Here is an 18,855-nt window from a genome sequence, read left to right on the forward strand (position 1 = left end):
TGTCCTCAGAAAAGGTGAAATGAAAATAGCACTTGCTCCTTCAGCAAATGTGTGTGCTTCTATTGTGCTGGGCTTAGCCACGCTTGTCTTCCTCAGCTGTCCTGCCTCAGATGCCCATGTCCACACCCAAGGCTGGAGGGTTTACCTGGGCCAGAGCATAGAGAGAACAGAAAGCCTCGGGCCTGGAAGAGGCGAGACTTCTGAGGAGCCTGAACGAGTGGGAGAGGATCAGCAGAGGGACTTGCCCTGAGCTATGATTTCTTTCTTTACTGAACAAAACCAGAACATGGGAAGGTTCACACCCCCCAGAGGGCCCGTAGGACATTCCCAGGAATAATCTCAGAGGCCACCATCACCTCTTCCCCTAGGGCAGGGGCCATCTCCTACACCTCAGACCTCAGAGCAAGGGACTGTTTCCTGGAACCCTTTCAAATCTTAAGACACAGGTTTGAAGGCATCCTTCCCACACAGCTTAAGGTTACCCTGCTGACCTCATCTCCCTTGCAAGAATCAGAGCAGGCTCCATCCACAGGGTGCACTGTGTCAAGTTCACTCTTACTGCAAAGCTCTTGTCAACTGGAAATCACACTCAAAGGACCACAGTGAGTCAGATGTGTCTGCTGTTGGTTCAAGGCAGTGGATTCAAAGCTGCAGGCTAAGGTATCTGGTGAGGAAAAGTCTCCATACCCCTAACTTGCAGAAAGAGCTTCAGGAGGAGACAACACAGACACACAGGTGCTGGGAAAGCCAGGGTGATGGACATGTGGTCCTTAATGTTACTGATGTCCTGAGAGTCTAAAAGGATTCCAATGCAGCCTAAGCATGTTGATTTAAAGACAATGTTCCAAAGACAAACATCATGGCCGGTTCTGGATAATGACTGAATTCGTTAGGAGACAAGAGCAAGAGACTGAGCAAAGTCGGAAAAACTTTCCTCATAGACACACCAGCCCTGTCTCCAGGATGTCTCAGCCCTGGGTATCCCTCTGTGCCTGTGGCCCCTTCCCCTAAGACCTCTGATTCTCCATCCCAGAGATGGCTTCTGGTGCTCTGAGGGGCTTGCTCTAGACCATGTGTCCCTGCAAATCAGACTGAGCAAGAAGAAAAAGGCGCAGCTCAGCTGTGCCCCCTGGAGACCAAGCGATGTGACAGTTTGCTGAGGAAGTGCTGCAGGGCACAGCTTTCCTCCCTCACTCACACTCGTGTGTCCGGCTGACACTTCTGTCTCCCCCTTTGACTGGCAGAGACTCTGAGGTCTAGGCTGTCCCCACCCCACCCCAATCCCTTCTCACTGTCTGGCTGTTCTACATTCTTAGAGAGGAAAGATGTCCACAACACAGAAAGGTAGTGAGGCCGGGCACGCGGAGGGGAGGGACAGGGTCCCTATCCACAGTCTTGGACAGCTGTGGTACCAGCAGGCTGGGCTTCTCCTCTTTAGTTGTGTCTCTTTGCACTACCACTCCAGATACCACGCCCTGTTCAGATAGGAACCCAATTATCCTCACCCCTTCCCTCTCCTTTACCCCCAAAACCAATCTTTAAACATCTGTTAGCCTAGCCTTCAACAGCTGAGCCATCTCTCCAGCCCCTTTAACCATGTGTTATGTTACAGTTCCTTCTGGTGCTGTACACTTGGGATGTGGGTATCTACTTGTACCCCAGAGTCAAGCCCATTCCAGACAGGACCTCTGCCAGTGAGCTATATGCCTTGCCCACGTTTTCTGGAGATATATGTAGCACTGGCTGTCCTTTAACTGGAGATCCTCCTGCATCTATCCTCCCCACCCACCCACCCACCCACCCACCAGATCCTAGGGTAACAAGCTTGCACTACCATACCTGGTACGGTTGTCTGCCGAGCATGAGCCTAGGGCCTCAGCCATGAACAGAACAAACATGGTCTCTGTCTCCCCAACACTAGTTGGGAGACAGACCCTAAACAGGATGCAGGAATGAACACACAATACACCATAAAGGGCACTGTACAAAATTCCAGTGCATCTCAAGGTAGGCATTGGATTACTTTAGTGAAGCAGTCGCTTCTGGAGACAAGAGTGAGCAGAGAAGCCAAAGGTGGGAGTGGCACACACCTTTAATCCCAGCACTCGGGAGGCAGAGGCAGGCAGGCATATATCTGAGTTCAAGGCCAGTCTGGTCTACACAGTGAGTTCCAGGACAGTCTTAGGGCTGGGGTGGGGAGGTTAGCAGGGACCTGAGGATGCTAAGGAAGGAGCCATGCAGCTGCCTCGGGGAAAGGGCCGGTGAAGGGACCAGAGAATGCAAAGGTCCTGACCCAGGGAATAAGTTTGTCACATAGCTCAAACCGCAAAGAGGCCATTAGGGAGTTGAGTAAAGCCTGAGACAGGGAGAGAAGAGAAACCACCCAGCTTCTTGGGAACAAGAGAGCTGAAGGCTGGCTACCCGATAAGGCAGTGGGGTACTGTGCAGAGAAAGGATAGGCAAACAGCATCGCTAGGGCTGAGTCTCAAGTGAAGGGGAGAGAGAGCAGGACAGTGAACCAAGTGACCGGCACCTTCAGGCAGGCCATGAAGGAGGCTGAGTGGTGCCTGTGGAGGTTTGAGAAAGGCTGAATCCTGGGTCCTTCCGTGTCTCTGGAGGGGTCAGTCAGACACACAGTCCACAGGGAAGATCTTAGGTCTATTTGGGGGCCATGTCCCCTGCCGGGAACATAGTGAAATTTGGGGAGGATAGCACCCACCCCAGATTTCCTCTACCGGCTCCATTGTCCTTCTCAACTCCTCCAGACAGCGCCACCTGGTGGCAACTTCTTGAAACTGCAAGCACTCAAATTCTCTGCACAAGCAGTTGGTGAGGTTTGCTCTTGATCTCTCAGCCCTGACCTCATCCAAACTAACACTTTACCTGCTCACACTCTCCTGTGGTGCGGGCTTGCGCAGCAGTCACTCCGGGTACCACCAAGTGCTCCCTTGCCATTTCTTACCCCGCACTAGCTCTCCCCTGTGAGTGGGGAGTCTCTGTCTCAGCAGAGAGAGGGGTATTTCCACGCTCCTTTACTCCCCGGGTCCAGCCTTTCACTGAGCAGCAGAGGTGTGTACAAATGTCCATCCCTGCCTGCACACCCAGGATCAGCTCTCAGCCCCACCCCATTCCTCAGACTTGATTGGAGAGCATATAACCCCTCACCTATGATCTGTATGCATGGGATTCCCTCCACCTCCAATCCCCGGCATGTCTAACACAGGTGTGTCCAACTTTCTGACATTGAGACATGATACTGTCAGCTACAGAGAACCGCGCGATTGACTTACCAAAAATATTAAACTCTCACCATGTAAGTTTTGTGTCAAGCCCCATCAATAGCTATATTTAGTCACATTTAGCAGACAAGCCTGCTATTTGTAGATAGTTTTCGCCGAAGAATAAAGAGACCTGTCGCCTCCCTTGACCCGTGTGCTGAGACCTTTACTGATGCTGCATAAATTAGCATCGGCTATTTTTGTTACTTATTCTTTTTAAAGTGTGTTATAAGTTTAGGTTTTAAATAATCAACAGGTTTACAGATTCACAGATGGTTAAAATATATCCACTCAGGCCAAAGTTCCCTTTGCTCCCTGCATGCTTGTACCCCCACCCCCACCCCACTGTCATTGTACCCCCAACCCCACACCACTGTCAATGCTTCTACATCGTTTCTTGTGGGTGCTAAATTTCACACATACATCCCTAAAGAACGTGTGGGGTTTATTCGTGGGGATTGTTTTCAAACGAATAAAGTTACCAGGTGTGTATTTAGCAACTCCTCTACTATCACCACCTCCTCCCCTGACACACACACACACACACACACACACACACTGCGGGCGATCGTGCTGTTCTGGGCTCTTGAGCTGTATTGAGTGTGAGATCAGCTGCTTTTAACGGAGACTGAGAGGTGCTTCCACCCCGCAAAGGGAGCATATGGGTCCTTGGATGGTCTGGAGTCCTCCTCTAACCCTGTCTTGGCACTTTAGCCACACTGGCATTTCGCGGTTCACCTCCGCCTTCTCCTCACTGCTAGCTTTGCGGGCCCCACCTACCGCACCCTGGAGTGGTGGGGAGAGCACTTAGCAATGAAATTCTAAGAGCTCTCCACCCCCGCCCCCACCTCCGGCCTCCGTAGAACGCAGGCTTTTGCGCCCCCTGGCGGCTGCTCCAGTGAACTGGAGCGGCGCCTTCTTGCCTGATCTTCCTACTCGAGGGTGCGGTCAGGAAGCTGAGCCTGTGGTGTGACGAGAAACTTCTCGTGCGACCTGGCCAGATGTGGACAGGTTGGTCTCTACTTTTGAGGTTCTCCAAGAAACGTGAGCACCACCTCGAGTTGCCCGAGGCTCTGCATATTTACAGGTACCAGTTATGGATAAGTTGTTCATTTGTGTTTCTACATGAACTAGGGTCTTTTCCATCACCTGTATTTAGTTGGGGAGGGAGCACATGCCACACTGTGGGGGGGGGGGTCAGAGGGCAACTTACGGGAATCGGTTTTCTCCTTCCATCATATGGGTCCCGCCGATCAAACTCAGGTTGGCAGGCTGGGAGCAACCGCCTTTACCTGATGAGCCATCTTGACGGCCCTTTAGTTTTGTTTTCAGAAAGAGATAGCAATGGACTTGCTCGGCAGTCCACGCTGGCTTTGAACTCATGATTCTGCTTCAACTTCCCGAGAGCTGAAATTACAGGCCTGTGTGACTGCTCCAAACATTGTAGTTCCGATCTAGCCAGATAAATGAGCACCCGCAAAGGGCGGGGCTGAGCTGATCCTACGAAAAAGAATCCCTAGCGACAGACACGACAAACGAGGTTGCAGACAGGAGCACTTCCTCACCTTGGCCGACCCAAGGCTCCCCAGCAACTGTCCTATTCAGAGGACGCCCCGCCCACCCTTCTCGGGCTCCCTGCCCCGTTTTAAGATGCGGAGTAAGCTGCTGGCGCATTCATCTCTGCTAGAAAATGGGTTTGCCAAGGGCCAGAACTTTGAACTCTGTTCACTTGTACATCCTAAGCCCTTCCCACGGTGCCAGGCGTACAGCTAGCGTTTAACTGGAGTTGTTGAATTAACTGGAGTTGATAATGAATCCCCTGAAGGAAGACATGACTTTTTTTTCTTTCTTTCTTCCTTTCTTTTTCTCGTCTTTTCTCTCTTTCTTTTTTCTTTCTCTTTTTCTTTCTTTCTTTCTTCCTTTCTTTTTCTTTTGGAGGTTTTTCTAGACAGGGTTTCTCATATAGTGCTGGCTGGCTTTGATCTCATTTTGTAGATCAACTCAATCTCGAACTCAGAGATCCGCCTGCCTCGCAAGTGCTGGGATTAAAGTTGTGGACCACCATACCTGGCTTGAGAGGTCTCTGACCTTAAGTGAAAAAAGCAGCTTCAGAATCATGGAGTTGTTGGGGATGTAACCCAATTGGTAAAGCACTAGCTTAGCATGCACAGAGCCCTGGTTTGGATTCCCAATCCTGTATAAAACCAAGAGGCAGAAGGCTCAGAAGTTCAAGGCCCTCTCTGGGTAGTTACAGAGTTTGAGGCCAGCCTGGAGCACATGTTTGTTTCAAAAACAAAGGAATAAACAGTGAGTTGTGCCCCTGTTCCTCACCCCAGCCTGTGCATATAAACATTAAACTTTCTGTAACCTTTCAACTGCTCAAAGGATCTGGGTGCATGGCCCAGTGGTAAAGTACCTATCTAAACCCTGGGTCCATCCCCATCACCAAAAATGCAGGCTGTAGGCAGGGAGAAAAATATTCAGAAGTAAAGGATCTTAAATAAACAAAAGTTATAAAGGATGTTCTAAGGGTTACAAGAATCAGGGAAGGCACACGGGCTGGGGTCCATTCATGTGTGCAGAGAACGGTGAGCCACGCCCACACAGCCCATGCAGGTGGCTATGACAGACAAGGCAGGAGAGTCCCTCAGTGGAGGTGGCACTTGACATTCATGCTTGGCAATAAGATTGGATCAGGCAGAACCAATGCTCCATTGAAGGATAAGGTAGGTGGGCTATGGTGGCTCAGAGGTACTTCTGAAAGTAGTCAGGGCAACTGGTGAGAGTCCATAAGGCGTTGAAACTTATTGGTCCCCATTGGGAAAGGACTTACTTGGAATAATTAGATGAGCAGCAGAGGGTCTCCAAGGGTTGATAATGTTTCATTAAACTAGCAGTACCACGTAGAGCAGCTGTGAGAGGCTAGCCACTGGCTGGAGCACAAGGAAGGTAGTTGGGATGGAGGGAATCCCTGCTGGACCTGGGAGGACAGCATTCCAGGGCACTGGAGTAGCCTCCGCCATGGAGGCATTCCTTTCGGAACCAAGGCTATATCCCTGAGGCTAACACATTTGGCCTTGGTTCAGGCTCTTCACGTGCACTGACGGACACGTGTATGGACAGGTGACATAACAAGAGGAGTTCCAGTCAAGGTATCACAAAATCTAAGGCTTGGAGAAGGGTCGGGGTGGGAGCTAGTCCAGTAGGCTTTGTGACAGACAGGGCTTGGGAGGGGTGGTGGCACCCAGGTTATCAGGGAGAGGAAGTTGGAGGGAGGCATTGCACGTGAGTGAAGAGTTTCTTGTCAGAGAGATAAAGCGTACTGGTGATAGCTGTCTGTATAGCCCTCTACAGCTATAGATACACTGTGACTCTCTTGGCCTGATTTCACAGGTAGATGCAGATTCTGTGGCCAATGGCCAGCGCCTCAGGCTGCTCCTGCAAGCCTGAGAAGGACCAGCTCAAACTGTACCAAAGATCTAAAGATAACTGCTTGGAGTAAGATAGGGGGACAGATGGGAGACCAGTTGCTATCTTTTAAGTACACTTTGAGTAGTGTTTTCTGAGCCCCATAGCTCACTGCCTGCTGAATGAGGGAAGGAGGGGGGCCCGGGTCTCCATAACAGTGGGGTCTCTCAGAGCTAGGAGCGGCAGGCAGTTCAGAAAGAGCTGAATTATTCACAGAAGGCCATTCAAAAGGAGGCTGAGTTCCAAGACTTGTTTGACACATTTTCCCCCAGTGAGAGCGCCCCCTGTGGTTCTGGCTCCAGGCCTAGCCCATGCTTCCTGTTACACCTCCCTTGATTCAAGCATAGTCCTTCCCAAGTCTCAGTTTCCCCATCTGTGAGATACGGCAGGAAAGCATCCCCTGCCCTGCAGGCTTAAGTTACTGTTGCCCAGACACCAGAGGCTTGAGGGTCCCCTGGAGCTGTGTTGCTCCACTCAAGACCTTAATTTCCTCATCTGTACAGCAGAGTTTCTGTAGTAGACTCCCAGAAGCAGGAGTGAGAGAAAATGGCTAACTTACGTCTAACCGCAGGAGACTCTGCCCCACCCCTGACTTGTTCCCGCGGGAAGGAGGGGGGCGGGATGCCGAAAGCGCAGGTCCTGCGGGCTGCAGGCAGTGGCTCCTGAGTGCCGTCGCTGGGCCACTCCCGGGTCCCGCCTACCTTCCCGCAACCGGGGCGGGGACAGACAGGTGCCACCACAGACTCCTGGAGCCACGGCGCAGGCGGACCCTCCGTGACCCTCGGTGAGTGGCGGTGGAGCATGGACAGGGGCGTCGGTCAGGGGACAGCGGGTGCCCTGTGACCTTTCCCCTAGTTCCCGCCAGGAGAGCGGCTGGGATAAGCGGAACAGCTGTGGACTGTGAGCCGCCCTTGTGCTCCCAGCCCAGGCCTGCTTGGCCTTGGATGCTACGCTACACCTGTATCCACCTGCCCAGCCTCAGCAACCTGGCCTGGGTGCACAAGGTCCCACCAGTCTGAGGATGGCTCTCCTCCAATGTTCGGCTGGTGTGGGAGGCCGGATGCCCTTCCTAGCCCTCAGGGAGCAGAGGAAGGAAGGGAGCCTTGAGACCTCCTCCCTCTCTCCCTGAGACCTGGACCACTAAGCCATGGCATACCCAGGCTCCTCCAAGGGTGGGACCTCCTTGGAGGCTCAGAGAAGACCTGAGATCATACACAGTGTGGGAGGACAGGCCTGCATGGCAGATAGCTCTCTGAGATCAAGGTGGGCAGAATGCCACTGCCACCATCCTGCTTTCTGGGTGTGTGGTTGCCCAAACAAGTCTTTGCAAAGGGAACTTGAATTAGCATGAGCTAGGGGCCACAGGTGAGATTCCTGTCCTACTTGGATGTGAGAGAACCTAGGCTCCTGGCCACCTAGTAGCAGCCCCTGAACCTACATCTCTCGGTCTCTTCCTCTGCTCCAGCTTCTCCTGTCCCCTCTGTTCCAGAATCTTTCCTTCTGCCTACTTGGGGGTCTGTTGGTTCTCTGGGCCCCAGTGTCCTGTCCCTCACCATTGAGTCACTCTTCCACATTTCCTCACCCCCTTTTCTGCACTCCACTCCCTTCCCTAGGTTGGCTTTCTGGTCCCCTGATCTGCCTACCCAGAGCAGGTCCCAGCCAGTCCCCAGGGCCACCTGCAGGCCAGAGCTAGCTCTCTCCAGTCTGGGCCCCCTCGGCTCAGCGCCCACCAGCTGCCAGCCTATCTATGCAGAGAGAGCACCCAACCATGGCGTCAGGGTGTAGGGTGGCCCAGTACCTTGCAAGCCAGATGCTGCCTCCACATAGGAGAAAATACCCCCACACATACCCCAATTCCCGTGGGAGACCTCTGTACTGGCTGATAGACACAGATAGGCTCCTCACTGGCTGGCTTCTGAGGATCCTGAGATGGGAGGCTTTGCACAGAAGCCAGGAAACTGTTACAGTCCAGGACCAAGGTCAGGCCACACAAGGGAGGAGGCAGCCCAGTGCCACACAATGGGACTGTGGGGCTGCTGACACTCAGTGTTTGATATCAAAGTAACAAAGAGGGTGGGATAAATTTGCTTAGCATACACAAGACCCTGGTTCACCCCTGTAAAACATGCACACACTCGCTCTCACACACACACACACACACACGCACACACACACACACAGGAAGGACAGAAGGACCAAGCCTGAACTCACCCTCTGATGTTCCTTGTCACAACTTGCTTCTGGACCTTGTCTCAGTCAGAGCCTTTGTCTCATCTCTCCCCAAAGGAACCCTGGCACTCAGGAAGCAGCTCTATCTTAGGGTCCCTGTCTCTGGCCCCCTCCCCCTTTCTCATTCCCTATTACCTGGCCCCAGAGCTTGAGAGTTTAAGTCACGTCTTCTCCTTCCTTCCTGGGGCCTGCTTTATAATCCCACACACCACGAGCACCTGTATGACCTCTGACCACTTCTTTTTTCCTTTCTGAGCCTCAGTTGCTTCCTCTGTGAAGTGAAGATGAACCCAGGACTGCTGAGAGGCTGCAGATGTAAGGGGTTTAGTACAGTTGGACCCCAAGCAGCCATGATGGCTCATTGTCTGTCAGGACCCTGACGACATGCAGTGGCTCTACCCTACTTCATTTGTGGCTCCCTGTGGCAGTCGTCACCGCAGCCATCAAGACTGGCCTTCCCTCATCTAGGAGGGGTCAACGAGAACACATCCACACTGTCCTTAAAGGGCCTGGTGACCTCCCCTTGGTTTCTTTGCTGCTCCTAATCTTATAGTCACAGCCTCACTAGCCCCAAGGCTAATCTTAGAATATGGAGAGTGGCCTGCCCTGGCGAACATCTCTGCCTTGGACCCTCAGTCCCCAGACTCCTCTGACACCCATATTCCCTCCCACCTCCCAACTCTTCTTGACGCTGTGGTACTCAGTGCTGCCTGGACAGCTCTGCATTTTGATTTTGTGTTTTTCATGGTAACAGATCTATTCACATTCCTGAGAGCAGAGACAATTATTCAACTGGGTGTAGGAGCCCAATAAAGGCAGGTTACATACCTGAGTCAACAAGAGGCACAAGGCCACTGAAGACAAGGCAGAAAATACAGATACTGACCCATACCTCATGACCCAGGCCTACAGTAGTCCCAGCTTCTAGGTAGGCTGAGGCAGGGGGATCCCCGTCTGAACTACAGAACGAGATCACAGCCAGCCTGGACAACTCAGTGAGACCCTGTCTCCAGATTAAAAGTAAAAGCAATGGGGCTGTGCGTAGCTCGGTGACAGAGCTCCTGCCTGGGGTACGTGTGTCCCTGAATTCAATACCTGAGACACACTCCATCTCATGCTCATCTTTTAAACGTGTCCCCACCACACTTGGAACCTTCACTGCTCTGAGAGCAGCAGTCTGACTTTCCTACATGTTGTCCTCTGCCTGGGACATTCCCTCGCTGGCTAGATCAAACGTGGGGAGCTGGGGTGCAGACCCTGATAGAACTCCGCCTATCTCTCCTTTCCTGTGACAGCTCTGGAGGGGAAATTAGTCCTCTAATTATTGGCTCCCTCTTCTCCCTTTATCACTTGCTGTGTCAGGAAGTCAGCAGAGCAGTGACTGGCAGGGCTTCGTGTCCTCCTGTACCCCCTAGAGCACCAGCCCAGCAAGGGTACTGGGAAGGCTTCCTGGTACAAGATCTTGCAGAAATCTGGGTGGAGAAGAATCTTCAGGCCAGTACGGCTTTGAAGGTGGGGCAGGAGAGTAAGTGCAGCTTGGACGCTGCCTGTCTCCAGGTCCTCTAGCAAACCCGGGGTCAGGCCAGGACAGCCCTGGGTGAGAGCGGGATAGCCTGCAGGTCTGGTCGCTCCTGTTCTCCCATCTATCATTTCCCGTTCCTAGGTGGGTTTCCTGTGTAGGGACCAGGGGAAGGAGCTGACGAAGCATCAAAGATTTCTGGGTGAGGCTTGACCACAAGAAAGCTCTAGAACTACTAGAACCAAAGAGGGATTCATGAGTGTGGTGACATATCATACCCCTGAGGCAAAAGTGGGAAAGAGCTAGAGCTCTAGGCTACCCTGAGCTAAATGGTCAGATTTTTGTCTCAAATCCAGAACAAGAAGAAAAAAACAAAAAAAAAGAAAAGAAAAGAAAAGAAAAGAAAAAAAAGACTTGGAGTCTGCTTGTGGCTACCCAATTGGATGAGTGCTGGCATGGGACCATCTCAAGGGCACACGATGAGAGGAAAGGGGTCCCCCCCCTTCCTCTGTACAAGGAGGATCCCACTGGGGTGATACAGCTCCCACAGAGGCACATGACACACGCTGGCTGGGTGGCCTTGGGCATGTGACTCTGCCTTTCTGGGCCTCTTCTTCCTCACCTGCTCATCAAAGACACTAGTGTGGGATGGGTAAACTTCTTTGGCTATGATTAACAAAAAAATATTCCATCTGCTGACTTTTCCAAATCATGGGAAAACTAGCTTGTAACCATGGAAATAGAATCCTGGAGTCATTTTCCCACCCAGAAGAGTGATGGTAACCTGTTCATGGGTCAAAGACCTATCTATATGTCTTTCCTCTAAACTGTTTATATCCTTGGCAAATTTCTTTCTGGAGTTTTCAGTTGTTGGTTTGGGGAAAAAAACTCTTTATATATTGAAGAACCAAGCCTTTTATCTGTTTTGCCCATATCTCCCCCAGGTTATCATCTGTCTTTTGACTGTACTGTTGGTATTTTTTTACAGAAGATATTTTGTTTGCCTATTTACATTTATTACTTTTGTGAGTTTTTAACATTTCTGAAGTTGGATACATCAATCTTTTCTTTTATGATGTCAGGATTTCTGAGTCCTGCCTAAGAAAACCTTACCCAGTTAAAGGTTATCTGTGAACAAATGCATCTGTTTTCTGCTAATACAAAGCCAGCTTGTGGTTGATGAAACTGTAACTGTCTCACCAGGTGTCCTCCACCAGTCCCTCTGCAGCCTGATCTGGAGGACAGGACATCGCCTGTCCTGGGCTTTCCACAATGGCCTTCCTGACACACCTGCTGGTCTGCGTCTTTGGCATGGGCTCCTGGGTGGCCATCAATGGGCTCTGGGTGGAGCTGCCCCTACTGGTGACTGAGTTGCCCGAGGCCTGGTACCTGCCCTCTTACCTCACTGTGGTCATCCAGCTGGCCAACATAGGCCCCCTCCTCGTCACCCTGATGCATCGCTTCCGACCCGGCTGCCTGTCTGAGGTGCCTGTGATCTTCCTTATCCTGTGCACAGGCACAGCTGCCTGCATCCTCCTAGCCTTCCTGTGGAACATGACATCCTGGATACAGGGTAGACAGCACAGTGTGGCCTTCATCGTCCTCACCTTCTTCCTGGCCCTGGTGGACTGCACCTCCTCTGTCACCTTCTTGCCCTTCATGAGCCAGCTGCCCACGTACTATCTTACCACCTTCTTCATAGGCGAGGGGCTCAGCGGCCTCCTGCCTGCCCTGGTGGCCCTTGTCCAAGGCTCGGGTATCACCACCTGTGTCAATGCCACGGAGACACCAGGTACCACCTTGAACCCTGTGACCATGATGGAAACTCCCATCACTCAGGTACCTAGCATGGCCCGGAGCCATTGTTGTACTGTGCTTCCTCCCCAGTACAGGAAAGGGAAGATTTACTTCCATTATTTCCTTTGATATAACTATGTATTCGTTAATTTATTTATTTCATTATTGTGTGTATTCTGACTCACGTGCTTAGTTAGGGTCACAAGCCACAGCACCAGTGTGGAAATCAGAGAACAACTTTGTAGAGTCAGTTCTGTCTTCCCACCTTTATGAAGGTTCTAGGGATGGAACACGCACGGGTTGTCGGCCTTGCATGGCAAGTGCCTTCACCTGCTGAGCCATCCTGTCAGCCAAGGGCTACAAATTAAAGTGAGGAGGGTTGGGGGAGGCAGAAAGACCCTGAAGTGTGTGAGTGTTGGAGGTTCATAAAAGTTTGAGATTCAAAGGTGATTCAAAGGTGTTAGAGATTTAAACTGTCCCAGACAGCAGACGGTGAGTGACAAGGGGCTTGGGGCTCATCAGGGTGTGGAGATGTACTCTGGGAGGGGAGAAGAGGAGGTGGCTGATGAGCAAAGGTGGCCTGTCATAAACTCAGATGGAATCTGACAAATGACAAGACAAAGGTTGCCTATTTCAGTCCTGAAAATGTCCACATCCCTCCTCAGCAGACCTTGGGGAGCTATGACTTTGTCCCAACTCAGCTGGTTTAGAGTAACTGGTACTAAAGAAGTCTTTCTTAGGGTGATGTATTCTGGTCTTTTAGTTAGATTGGGGGGTTACCTGAGCCCCCCAAACAAAATCAAAGACAGAGGAAATGAGAATTAAGGTCTAGGTGTCTCTGAACTCCTCAGGCCCAGATTTTCGTCTGGGACTCTGTGATGTAGCAATTGTTCCTGACGTCTCAGACTCCCCCAGCCATGTGGCTGACTGCAGTTTTGTTCCTCCACAGGGAACCCTTAGCCCCTCCCTGTCGCCCCTCACCTGGCACCTGGAAAGCCGCTACCTGGCCCCTCGCTTCTCGCCACTGCTGTTCTTCTTAGTGCTATCCTTCCTGATGGGCTGCTGCCTGGTCGCCTTCTTCCTCCTGCAGCGGCAGCCCTGGGGACGGCAAGGCTCCATAGAGGACCTCCTCCACTCCCAGGTCACCCTGCACTCTATCAGGCCTCGAGACACAGAGGACACCAGCTCCCTGGGCACCCCTGTGAGCAGCCCAGGCAAGGGATCAGTGGAAACCAGCGTAGCCTCCCTTCGTCCAGCCCAGCTGGCCTTCATCTACTCCGTGGTAGCCTTTGTCAATGCACTCACAAATGGCGTTCTGCCCTCAGTGCAGACCTACTCCTGCCTGCCTTATGGGCCTGTTGCCTACCACCTGTCTGCCACCCTCAGCTCCGTGGCCAGCCCCCTCGCCTGCTTCCTCCCCATCTTCCTGCCTAACAGGTACCCCACCCAACCCAGGGAACTCTAGTGGGGATCACTCCATTTCAGAACCCCAAGTGCCAAGCCCCACTGGCCAATGTGTAGTAAGGTGGTTGGTAATGTGATCTCCCAGATGTATGGGGTAGCTCAAAACTTTGCCTATGTGCCTCCAGGGTACCTATCTGAAAAATGGGAGTAGCAATGCTTCCTCCTATGTTGTCTGGGAATGTGATATGGGTTGTTCTCAGTGTTCTCTATTAGAGAAATGGAGATGGGCTTGTTCAACCTTACCCTCCTGCCTCTGGCTCAGCCAACTCCATCAAGCTGTACTTCTAGGATAGCTAGGTAAAGATATAATTGAGGCTACCAAAGTGGACAGGGCCCTGGCTCAAAAGTATAAGGAGTTCTGACTCTCCCCACTCCAGGAGAAACATCCATGTTAGAATTTCCAACCTTAGGGGCCTGGCTGGGCCTTGCTACCACCCCCGCCTTCTAGCCATTCAGATTTGCTACAAACACAGACCTAGCTGGGACCAAGAACAGGATCAAGCAGGAGAGTGAGCTAGGGGAGTCCATCAGTTCTCCCTAGGGCTTCAAACTCTGGGGCAGAAAGAAGTCTGGGGATTTGGTTCTGGAAACCTGACAGAGGCCATGGCGAGAGAGAGAGAGAGAGAGAGAGAGCGAGAGAGAGAGAGAGAGAGAGGGAACTGACTGACAGCGGCATGTACAGAAAAGCTGGGGTGGGGTTGGTCAGGTGGGCTGTGTTCACTCTGATAGAGGGAGGGCATCTACTACACAATCCAAAACTCAGCGTGTGTCTTCTGTGCAGGACAAGGTGGTGCTGGCTAGTCTGGGTAGGTGGAGTCTGTAGGGAAACAGTCTCAGGTTGCAGAAACTTATGGGAAGTAAAAGCTGCAAGTGACAGTTCCTGTACATACTGGTTAATCATGGCTAAACACTCATTCTTGGACCAGGGGAAAGCGTGGCCAATTTTCTGAGCCTCACAGAAGGAAAGCAATGTCTCAGCTGCCAGCCAGATTCTGATAGAATTTTGGCATCACCTCCAAGCTCATGGTTGCCCTCCCCAAGAGCAAGGGAGGGTCCTGGAGAAAGGGTATCATACTCTGAAGGGCCTTGCAGAGATCAAAGCTCCTGGTGGCTTCGACAAGGAGCTGATGTCAAGAAGGAAACTATAGCCAATGCTCACAGCTGGGAAGCTGCCCACACCTGTGTTCCATCCACTCCCCCAGGTGCCCACCACACTCCCACTGTGCACTCGAGGTTAGGTCAGAGATAGGTCAAGGAGCAGTCTCAAGGTGTGGGTGGTTAAACTGTGATCTGGTATGAAGACATGAGGTCCTTGACACCTCTCAGTGTCCCCCTTAAGCTAAGTAGCCTGGGATTTTTTTTTTCTCATAAAGGTCTAACCTCTAAACTTAGAGGCCCTGGCTACTCCATGAGGCCTAGGTGAAGTGGGCAGGAGGCAGGCTTCTCAACCCCTTCTATGCCCTTCTCCGCCCCTCTACAGGTCGCTGTTATTCCTGGGGCTGCTCACAGTGCTGGGGACTGGCTTTGGGGCCTACAATATGGCCATGGCTGCTATGAGCCCCTGCCCTGTCCTGCAGGGTCACTGGGGTGGAGAAGTCCTTATCGTAAGTATCCCCTCCCACCTTCACTTCCCAAGGCTGGGGAACCCCAAGGACAGCCCTTTCTGTTAGCCTAAAAGCTGTAAAAACAGGGCTTAGGGAGGGTCCCAATTTGGGGGAGGGAGAGACACCTGGGTTTCCTTTTACCTTGTAAGGGTGGCTCCTGTGCCCCCCTTAGCCCTCCAGGGTCCTCTCCATAGGACCTCCTTGTAGTCAGGGTTCATTTCTGAGCCCTTTTTCCCCTCCATCTCCCCTGGTGACCTTGTCCCGGCAGGTGCTCTCCTGGGTGCTGTTTGCAGCCTGTCTCAGCTATGTCAAGGTGATGCTGGGTGTGATCTTGCGTGACCGGAGTCGCAGTGCCCTCTTGTGGTGTGGGGCAGCAGTGCAGCTGGGCTCTCTGATTGGTGCCCTGCTCATGTTCCCACTGGTCAATGTACTGAGACTCTTCTCATCTGCTGACTACTGCAGCCTGGACTGCTCTGTCTAGGCTCACGTGGCCACCACAGGACAACAAGTACTCCCATCACTGAAGTTAAAAGCCAGAAGAGCCCAGAGACACAAAGGGTAACAACCCTTTGCCCTGTTCCCTATCCCCACCCCCACACCCCAACCCCAATCCCCAACCCTGCATGGTCATAGATCTGGGTCTGGGGAGCAGGAAAGCCAGGCCTGAGCTTTTTAACAGAAAGGCCTCCTCCCAACCTGAAGTTGCACAGCGCAGCCCCACCCCCAACACCGTGTACCAGTGCTTATGAGCCCCAGTTGCAGACTTCAGAGAGATCGGTTTGTAACACTCAGTTGGAGGCAGCCTAAGGATATTAGAGGAAGACCCCTGGAAGATTTAGCTGCCTCTTGCTTACTGAGAACTTGGGGAAGTCGTCTCTTGATTCTCTAGGCCTCTGTTTGCTCACTAAAGGAGGGTCGTAGTAAACGGCCTTTCGTGTGTAGGCTTAGGCATCTAACAGGTTCTCCTGAACTTTCTCGTGCATGGACATCCTTCTTAATACAACCTGGAAGTGATCAGAGGACTTGGGGGGGACCCTGCCTCCATCCCTTTTCTTCATCCCAAACATGTTAGTCCTGGGTCCCCAGTACAGCCCTCTGCCTTTCCTGCCTCGCAGAGACCCTGAGATGAGTTGAAGGGGACCCTGCATCTGAGTGAACCCCACCAGGACGCATAGTGGACAGTGAGAACCTCTAGGGGGTGGCTCATGCAGGATGAATTTCGTCTGTAATTATTATTTTGTTTTGCATTTTGTTCCTTTTTATAAAAATTAAAGTTGTCTGTGCTTTTACACTAGGGGCTGTGTAGACACAAGGAGCCCTGTGAAGGCTACACTGTTTCAGCCTAATTCTAATCTCTTTTCGATCAAGGTCAAGAACCAAGGAAGCGAGAGCAGAGAGAGCCCTAATGCCAGCCCACTTTTTTAGACTGCTGTCTTACTGGCTCGCACCACCCTGCACTCCTCTTTATTCTTAAAGTAGGGCCAGAGAGACTGTCCAGCTGTTTAAGGCTAAGGCCCATGACCGGAAGTCAAAATACTTAAATGGTGCTTATCCGGCTGCTCTTGATATGTGTGCTCACACATGGTGGGTGTGGGGGTTAGGGGATGGGGGAGGGGGATACTGGTGGGAGAAGCAAGAGAATAAAAAGTTCAAGAAATCCAGCCAGGAATGGTGACACACACCTTTAATCCCAGCCTTAAAGAGACAGAGGCAGGCAGATCTCCGAGACTTCAAGCTCACTCTAGTCTACACAGTGAGTTCCAGGCAAGCCAGGAAGGGCTAAACAGTGAGAGTTGTCTTAACAAACCAGAAGAGTATGTACACGCATACACAAACACTTTCATTACTTCCTGTTCACCCTTCCAAAGTAGCAGGAAATACAGAGACTTCCTTCTAGGACCTCAAGATAACCGAGAGTCACAAACCAGTGTGCATCTCACCCCTTTTGGTTCAGAGGAAACAGAACGTGTTCATGTTTTACCCTAGGTTAGATAGTACTCTACTGGGGGGGGGGGGGAGGTGTCAAATTTTTTGTCCACATTTGAAGACACTGGGAGCAAAACAAAGAGTAAAGTCTGGTAATCCTCTGCCTAGGCAGAAGGAAAAGAAAGCAGTGTTGTTATGGAACGAAAAAGCTTCAAATCTGGCAGCCATGGGCATCGTACTCAATCTACTACAGAGATATAAACGCAAAGGTTGGGCATGGATCTCAATGACAGCATGCTCACATGATGCATGCCAAGGTTCCGTCCCAATACCACACACACAAAAAAAAAGGTTTCTGGAAATTGTAAACATAAAATTCCTCTCTTTCCACAGCCAGGTGGCATCATCCATCACACAGATACTCTCAAACAGCTAATGATGAATCCTCAAGGAAAATGACCGACAAGGCCATTGGTCACACAGCACATTCTGAACTGCCCTGGTGATAGACTGGCCATCACTGTCAGCTGACTGTCTTTATCCAAGCTCATATCTTTATGACTGGTGTTCTTTAGATCAGTGTGATGCCCTGAAGTAGGCATCTGCCCTCCTCAGAAGGGAGGCTGGGTGACCAGATGCAGATTTCCTTGATCTTCCTAGTAAAGCCCCCAGATCAGCAGAGCCGCCCTCTGTGGTAACATAGAAGAGAGCTTTTGCTCCAGTCTGCTTTCCGCTGTTGTGATAAACACTTTGACCAACCTGGGGAGAAATGGGTGTAGGAACCTGGAGCCCAAACCTAGGAGGAATGATGTTTACTGATTCCCTCTCTCTGCCTTATCTTCACCTGGCTTTCTGATACAACCCAGGGCCACCTGCCAGGGTGGTACCACTCACAGTGGGCCAGGTCCTCCCACATCAATCATTAATCAAGCCGATTTCCCACAAACGTGACAACCTCCCTCAGCTGAAACCCCCTCTTCCCAAGTGACTCTCAGTTAAGTCAACAAATCAAAACTAACCAGGACAGACTCCATCAGCTTTCTTTTTCTTTTCTTTCTTTCTCTTTTCTTTTGTTTTTTTTTTTTGTTTTGTTTTGTTTTTAGAGACAGGGTTTCTCTGTGTAGCCCTGGCTGTCCTGGAACTCACTCTGTAGATCAGGCTGGCCTCGAACTCAGAAATCCACCTGCCTCTGCCTCCCAAGTGCTGGGATTAAAGGCATGCGCCACCACTGCCCAGCCTCCATCAGCTTTCAAATAGACTCAAGGCTCACAAGGATAGAATTCAGATGTTGTCTTCATAAATACCCTGAAGAAAATGAAAACTGTCTCCTCTTTGACAGGGAGAGTTAATTTGTTTGCAGTACTGGAAGCTAGGGCCTTGTACTTGCTAGCCTCGCTCCATCCCTCAGCTGCCCCCACCCTCAGCCAGAGTACACTCTGCAATTTCCCTGAAACAGCCAGTCAGGATGTGGCCATGGGTATCCAAAGAGCGACATAGATGAGGAAGATGGTCCAAGAGTAACTAATGACTGGAGGACACAAAGAGCCGTCTTGGCTTACACTCAGTAGAG

At 51.5% G+C, this 18,855-nt stretch overlaps 1 protein-coding gene across 2 annotated transcripts; it reads left to right on the forward strand.

Annotated features, from left to right (window-relative positions):
- The first annotated feature begins 4,228 nt into the window (after nucleotides 1-4,228).
- Slc52a3 (solute carrier family 52 member 3) lies at nucleotides 4,229-16,653 on the forward strand. Of its 2 annotated transcripts, none has more exons than XM_028774970.1 (5): nucleotides 4,229-4,365; nucleotides 11,698-12,333; nucleotides 13,241-13,728; nucleotides 15,236-15,359; nucleotides 15,628-16,653. In XM_028774970.1, exons 2-5 carry the CDS (start codon nucleotides 11,767-11,769, stop codon nucleotides 15,838-15,840), a joined length of 1,392 nt encoding a protein of 463 aa, XP_028630803.1. In that variant the 5' UTR covers nucleotides 4,229-4,365; nucleotides 11,698-11,766; the 3' UTR covers nucleotides 15,841-16,653. The 2 variants fall into 2 exon arrangements, with proteins under 2 accessions (XP_028630803.1, XP_028630802.1); XM_028774969.1 differs by lacking the exon at nucleotides 4,229-4,365 and adding an exon at nucleotides 7,422-7,530.
- The last annotated feature ends 2,202 nt before the right edge of the window (nucleotides 16,654-18,855 follow it).

Source organism: Grammomys surdaster, unplaced genomic scaffold (genome assembly GCF_004785775.1).
Source record: "Grammomys surdaster isolate TR1022 unplaced genomic scaffold, NIH_TR_1.0 251, whole genome shotgun sequence".
Classification (NCBI taxonomy): domain Eukaryota; kingdom Metazoa; phylum Chordata; class Mammalia; order Rodentia; family Muridae; genus Grammomys; species Grammomys surdaster.

Coding starts and splice junctions, on each gene's coding strand:
- Slc52a3 (XM_028774970.1), top strand. CDS start 11,767: ATGGCCTTCCTGACACACCTGCTGGTCTGCGTCTTTGGCATGGGCTCC. Junction 12,334..13,240: donor TGGAAACTCCCATCACTCAG/GTACCTAGCATG, acceptor GTTCCTCCACAG/GGAACCCTTAGCCCCTCCCT. Junction 13,729..15,235: donor CCCATCTTCCTGCCTAACAG/GTACCCCACCCA, acceptor GCCCCTCTACAG/GTCGCTGTTATTCCTGGGGC.